We start from the raw sequence: 7,411 nt of genomic DNA, 5'->3' as shown, positions 1-7,411 counted from the left end.
TAGCTTTGTGCTTACCTACAAACAAGCTGTACTCTGCAAGTGACATAACTCTTGATTTTTCCGTACATACAACGACGCACCTCTCTTGGTCTAGTGGAATTCTAACAGCAAGCTGTACTCTGCAAGTGACAAAACTCTTGATTTTTCCGTACATACAACGACGCACCTCTCTTGGTCTAGTGGAATTCTAACAGCAAGCTGTACTCTGCAAGTGACAAAACTCTTGATTTTTCCGTACATACAACGACGCACCTCTCTTGGTCTAGTGGAATTCTAACAGCAATATTTTTGTTGGCTTCGATTTTTTATTTAAATGTTTTTCTATGACTTTGCCAGCTGAAATGAAAGGATACTACAGGTCTTTAGCAAGTTCTAAATATTACGCCGTTTTGTGTATCTTGATCGTGTAACATTATCTGTATGACTTACGATTTTGTAGTACAATACAGTATTTGTTATTGTATGAAATTCTTAAATAATATTTTAAAGCTTTTTTTGTTCATTGTTAGACAGTTGTTATTCATTTGCGACTTCCTCCTCCACAACGTTTAGTATTGCCCGACGTGCCAATACAGATACAAGACTTGTTATAGAAATACAAATAAACAATATTGTTAACATAATTTCTGAACACCTCGTACTTCATTAACATCAAAAAGTGATTTATATTTTGAGAGTGTGTATGTTTTGTTATAGCAAAGCCACATCGGGCTATCTGCTGTATCCATTGAGGTGAATCGAACCCCTGATTTTAGGGCTGTAATTCCGTATACTTACCACCGGGGGACATTTTGAGATAGTTATATTTTAAGTTACAATCATACACGTGGTTTAATGTGTTTAGCATAGAAAAGACCAAGAGATACGGATCTTTATTTTTCGATCTGGCTTATCTTGATTACTAAGCGCATAATTTGATGACTTCTGGCGCAGAAAAACGGGGAATTTTTTTTATTTTTTTTTACAGCTACTATAGTTCTGGTTAAAACTAAAATATCCTTTTTGTTTTGTCAGTGCTCTTCGTGGATCTGATATAAAGCATTTCATCTCTTTGGTGTACGTCTGATAATACGACTTCTATATTAGGTTTATCAATTTTACTAATGTAGACTTGCTCTCACGCTTATGAAACGTGAATACATGATTAAAGAGAACTACACACTATAATCAATGTTTTTACAGCTTTGACTTCCCGTACGTATATTCCACGTTGACATAAATTACTGGTGACTTGCAGTTTTAAAGTTTACTTGCATAATTTCGCAGGGGTGTGCACAAGGGGTAAGCAGGGACAAGCTCTCCATAACTATTCATACGGATTCTGGCATGCTCGCCCTTTTAGCCGCAGGAGCGCTATAATGTGACGGTCAATCCCAGTATTCATTGGTAAAAGAGTAGCCCAAGAGTTGGCGGTGGTTGGTGTTGACTAACTGCTTTCCGTCTAGTCTTTCACTGCTAAATTAGGGACGGCTAGCGCAGGTAACCCTCGAGTAGCTTTGCGCGAAATTCAACAAACAAATAATTAAATTGAGTTTTTTTCTAGTTGTGGATGTAAGTATTACTTTTCAAACTGTACATTCAGTTGTTGAAATTTTTAGTTTCGGTTGATACATAGTATTAACTCTCTTGTAAAATCTATGTTTTTAACTGTTACTTACACCCGCATGATAAGATATAAATCAAGGATTTTATGGCCAGTAAAAGAACTTCGAGGACCTGTAGATATGAGAGAAAACAATGCACAATAAGCGAGTTTTTCGTGACGTAAAACTTTCAAGACGGTTTTGGTATTCAACATGTTCATGATAGATGTATCAAACTTATAAGATCCGCTTTCATACTCTCTCTCTCTGTCTTGTACTTTTTCATTCTCCCTTTTATCACAGCTGTAAATGATCCTGACCCATTCACTCCGCCCATCGTTTGATACAAGTATTGTGTTGACAGGATCTGTATAGCCTTAAGGAATTATCCCTCCGCTTGTCACAAAACGGTCGGTCGATATGAGCGAAGCATTGGTGAATTAAGTCGTTTTAGTGATTACGTTCCTTTTGTCAGTTGGAACTCAAGTGTGCTGTTTTCTAGACCAGTTAGTTGTATGCTGGTAAAGGGGTGCACCTTGTTGAAGCAAACTGGCATCTTGCCAAATCACTGTCTCAAGCCTGCTTCTTTTTGTTCTTATATGTGGGTCATACATCTTTTCTATTTTTCATTCAGTTGTTAACCCTATAATTCCAGTTACGATAGGAAACTTGTCAGTCGTACTTCAATAAACATCCGGACATTAACATACACACATAGTCCATTTAAGATGTTATTCCCATCAAGTATGAATGAATAAAATTAGGAAATAGTTCATTAATCCAAATATATGGTAGGAATTTGAGAATCGTGTCATGCAAACTGCATCTGTACAGTCGAGAATCGACAAGGCTTTTCGTTCAGTACCAGGGCTCATCAGGTAGGCCGGGATAAGACAAACATGATGCTGTTTATACCATCACATGTTTGACAAACTATTCGGTGTGAACATTTTTATCAAATTGTAAAGGTTATCACACCCAAAGTTTTGTCCAAGGAAAATAGTTGCACGTGAGCACATGACACCTAGAACTGTAGCTATAAAGAAAAGAGTTTGAAAGGATGTCATACCAAAAATCTTGTCCAAGGAAAATGGTTGCATGTGAGCACATGACACCTAGAACTGTAGCTATAAAGAAAAAGAACTTGACAGGATGTCACACGAAACATCTGTCCAAGGAAAATGGTTACATGTGAGGAAATCATTCCCAAATTTTTTGGTGTAAAGAAAACACTCGGTGAACATGTGGGTGTAAAGAAGAGTCTGTGAAGACATCATACCGAAAGTCTTGTTAAAAGAAAATGGATGTATATGAGCACATTATTCCCAAAGTTTTGGGTGTAAAACAATTGCTTGGTGATCATGTCACACCCAGCTTACTATTTGTATGATCATGATTCACCAGCATAGAAAGATGTTCTGGCAAAAATTAACAATGAAACGTAGAAAATTTACCACCAGTAACTTTTGGATGATTGCCCATCAAGATAAACAATTGTTAGGGTAACAGTGGCATTGTTTACAAACTTGTGTGATAAACAATTGTTAGGGTAACAGTGGCATTGTTTACGAACTTGTGTGATAAACAATTATTAGGGTAACAGTGGCATTGTTTACAAACTTGTGTGATAAACAATTATTAAGGTAACAGTGGCATTGCTTATGAACTTTGGTGACAAACAATTATTAGGGTAACAGTGGCATTGCTTACGAACTTTTGTGATAAACAATTATTAGGGTAACAGTGGCATTGCTTATGGACTTTTGTGATAAACAATTATTAAGGTAACAGTGGCATTGCTTATGAACTTTGGTGACAAACAATTATTAGGGTAACAGTGGCATTGCTTATGAACTTTGGTGACAAACATTTATTAGGGTAACAGTGGCATTGCTTATGAACTTTTGTGACAAACATTTATTAGGGTAACAGTAGCATTGCTTATGAACTTTTGTGACAAACAATTATTAGGGTAACAGTGGCATTGCTTATGAATTTATACAGGATTATAAAGGTACTTATGAAAGTTACATTACTGTATTTAGGAAAGAAATATCAGTTTAATAGCATTATAATAGTTATTTCACATTAGGCGTTTTTTTCTTTCATAAATTTTTTTGGGGAGGATTTTATTTGGTTACTGAAGTAGCACAGAGCATTGGAGTGCCAAAGGTGCAGTAGGTCCATAAATATAGTCTAGTTGCATTCCCCAAGATTTGTTTTTTAAGAGTAAGCTGAAGCAGTACACAATTAAGAATACCTAGCTTTTCTGCACCAGAAGTTTTCATCTAGAAATAAAACCCTCAAATTTGCAACAAAAAAAATCACTTTAGTATCAAACATTTCTAACGAAATGAATATACAGTTCTACAACCTTGGGGGGCCAATAACTGGAATACATTTCATTATCATATGTGTCACCCAGGGGCTTGGCAGTAAGTCTGAAGGCTTATAATGCTAAAAACAAAGCTTCGATAACCCATGGTGGGCACAGTACAGATAGCCCATTGTGTAGCTTTCTGGTTTATATTATAACAAAGAGTTAGCTATGAACATTTTTGATCTAATGAAATGATAAAAACTCTATAACCCAAGTGCTTTCAAAAGGTGGACATTTCTTCTTCAGGAGCAGTTCCCAATTTGCCCCTGAAGAAGTAAGGTCCACCTTTTGAAAGCGCTTGGGTTAGAGTTTTTATCCTTTTGTAACAAGACTTCTTGAACCTACGTGTTTTTCTGACATCATGAATTTAATGTAATGAATTTATGAAATCTTTATATTTGAAGTGTTATTCTTGAACCAAGTGAAGTCTAGGTTAATTTTTAACCTTATGAAATATTTATTGAACAAAAGGATCTTGGACAATAACAAAATTCTGCTGAAACCGCTAAATATTGTTTAATGTTTTTTTAAATTGAGTTTGAAGAAACATGTTTTAGAACAAGATATATTCTTCAGAAAATGCAGTGTATATTCTCAAATGTTGAATTTTGTTTTGCTCAGGTTCACAAATTTTTAAGAAATTAACCTCGTGAATGTTCTTTGTTTTTATGCCTCTTGATCAGTCATGGAAATGTAAAAAAAGACAAACAGTTCTTAAGAAAACAAGCCTGGTTTGAATTTTAGATTATTACTCTCAAACCAAAATCATGGCAAAGCTTTGTAACAAGTTCTATATTTCTTTCTTCATACAGGTTGAAGAAATCCGAGAAAACATAGAGAAGATACAAGCTAATGTGGAAGAAGTGAAGAAGAAACACAGTGCTATCTTGTCAGCACCACAGACAGATGAAAGTAAGTAAAATAATCTGTGTACACTGCATGTGTATGTATACTGCTGGAGTTAGCATCCAACAGAAACTTTCTCTAGAGTCCCTCCTCCTCCCCTCCAAATGTTCACCATTCCGTTGGTCAAAGCTCATCACTCTGTTGGTAGAAGTTCATCATTCTGTTGGTCAAAGCTCGTCATTCTGTTGGTCGAAGTTCTTCATTCTGTTGATCAAAGCTCACCACTCTGTTGGTCGAAGTTCTTCATTCTGTTGATCAAAGCTCACCACTCTGTTGGTAGAAGTTCTTCATTCTGTTGGTCAAAGCTCATCACTCTGTTGGTAGAAGTTCTTCATTCTGTTGGTCAAAGCTCATCACTCTGTTGGTAGAAGTTCTTCATTCTGTAAGTCAAAGCTCATCATTCTGTTAGTCAAAGCTCATCACTCTGTTGGTCGAAGTTCTTCATTCTGTTGATCAAAGCTCACCACTCTGTTGGTAGAAGTTCTTCATTCTGTTGGTCAAAGCTCATCACTCTGTTGGTAGAAGTTCTTCATTCTGTTAGTCAAAGCTCTTCATTCTGTTGGTCAAAGCTCGTCACTCTGTTAGTCAAAGCTCACCACTATGTTTGTAGAAGTTCTTCATTCTGTTGGTCAAAGCTCATCACTTTGTTGGTAGAAGTTCCACATTCTGTTGGTCAAAGCTCATCACTTTGTTGGTAGAAGTTCCACATTTTTTTAGTTAAAGCTCATCACTCTGTTGGTAGAAGTTCCACATTTTGTTAGTCAAAGCTCATCATTTTGTTGGTCAAAGCTCACCACTCTGTTGGTAGAAGTTCTTCATTCTGTTGGTCGAAGCTCATCATTCTGTTGGTCAAAGATCATCACTGTTTGTCAAAGCTCAACATTCTGTTGGTAGAAGCTCATCACTCTGGTGGTTGAAGCTCATCATTCTGTTGGTCAAGGCTTGTCATTCTGTTGGTCGAAGCTCATCATTCTGTTGGTCGAAGTTCTTCACTCTGTTGATCAAAGCTCATCACTCTGTTGGTCGAAGCTCATCATTCTGTTGGTCAAAGCTCATCACTCTGTTGGTAGAAGTTCTTCATTCTGTTGGTCAAAGCTCATCACTCTGTTGGTAGAAGTTCTTCATTCTGTTGGTCAAGAAAATATTTCAGTCGATCACATTAATTAAAGTCAATATTTAGTTTCCATATTTTTTCATTATAACCACAAACCCTGTTGAAATCTATAATTTGACTAACCTGAAAATTTTGTATTACAATGTTGTTTTTTAATATGAAACTACTTTTATGTGTTTGTATTTCTTTATATGGCAAATTTTACAGTTGATGTTCATGGTTTTAAACCTAACCTTACATCACATTTACTAGACGCCTAATTTGTATTGATGTTGTCACTTACAGAGGTCAAGCAAGAATTAGAGGATCTCATGGCTGACATAAAAAAGGCTGCCAATAAGGTTCGCACCAAGTTAAAAGGTAGACACTGTGTTATTACTTTCCCCTATTTTTTAAATAAACCAGTTACTTCAGTAAGTAAACTTATTTTTAAGGGAATAAGTTATAGCTGCAATGTATTTCCTTCTTCATAATAGTTTTTCAGTATATGTCTTGTTTAATAATTCTAGTGATGGAACAAAACATCGAACAGCAAGAACAAACTAGCATGATGTCGGCAGATTTTAGGATACGCAAAACTCAAGTACGTTGTTTTACTTGTTCATACAGAATTTAAGAAATTCTAAAATGCAGGTATATTGTTTTATTTATGGAACATATATTATAATCCTGTGTAACACGCATTTAAAAAAAAAATCATAAGACAGACTTGCAATAAGCATAATTGACTTTTCACCTTTCTAGCATTCTATGCTGTCTCAAAAGTTTGTGGAGGTTATGACAGACTACAATAAGACACAAACAGATTACAGAGAGAGGTGTAAAGCACGGATTCAGCGGCAGTTGGAAATTAGTGAGTAGTTACTTTTATTAAATATCTTTTTATAACTTTTGTAACAATTAAGGAAGAGTGTGAAGAATTATGTAAACTTATAGGCTAACCCTCAAAGTACTGCCTTATTTATTTACTATTCACTATTTTGTAGGGTCAACATATTGCATCAAATTAGGTAATTTTATATTTTTCCAGTTACAACAATCAATGTACAGAACTGAGTAAAAAAAAAAAAATGGGTGAAATCACCACATAAAATACATCAGGAAACCCATCAGTAATCCATGGAATTAAGTGCAGTGTTCTGGTATTTGTGTTTGGATGTTTTATGTGACTCATAAGATATTAAGACCCTGCAACTGACAAGGTCATGGATCCATAAAGCTACCATATTTTTTGGTGTATAAGACACGCTTTTTTACCCCAAAATTTGATGTCAGAATCTGCTTGCGTCCTATACACCGAAGGTATGAATAATATATATGTATATATACGATATACATAAGCCATGTGTAAATATATTTAAATAGGCCTGCATAGTTTAGTTCAATTGAATGTGTTATTTATAACAGTAGAGTTTTTTTTTTTTTTAA

At 35.4% G+C, this 7,411-nt stretch overlaps 1 protein-coding gene across 2 annotated transcripts in view; it reads left to right on the top strand.

The window, feature by feature from the left end:
- LOC106467960 (syntaxin-like) overlaps positions 1-7,411 on the top strand; it is an 81,390-nt gene that overhangs the window by 59,842 nt on the left and 14,137 nt on the right. For both annotated transcript variants that reach the window (XM_013928350.2, XM_022396204.1), the window contains exons 3-6: positions 4,776-4,875; positions 6,269-6,343; positions 6,493-6,566; positions 6,728-6,836. In XM_013928350.2, the coding sequence (XP_013783804.1) occupies positions 4,776-4,875; positions 6,269-6,343; positions 6,493-6,566; positions 6,728-6,836 (358 nt within the window). The remainder of the gene's footprint in view (positions 1-4,775; positions 4,876-6,268; positions 6,344-6,492; positions 6,567-6,727; positions 6,837-7,411) is intronic.

Source organism: Limulus polyphemus, unplaced genomic scaffold (assembly GCF_000517525.1).
Source record: "Limulus polyphemus unplaced genomic scaffold, Limulus_polyphemus-2.1.2 Scaffold2812, whole genome shotgun sequence".
Lineage (NCBI taxonomy): Eukaryota > Metazoa > Arthropoda > Merostomata > Xiphosura > Limulidae > Limulus > Limulus polyphemus.
Note: the sequence above shows the minus strand (reverse complement) of the source record. Positions and strands in the feature narration are given on the sequence as shown.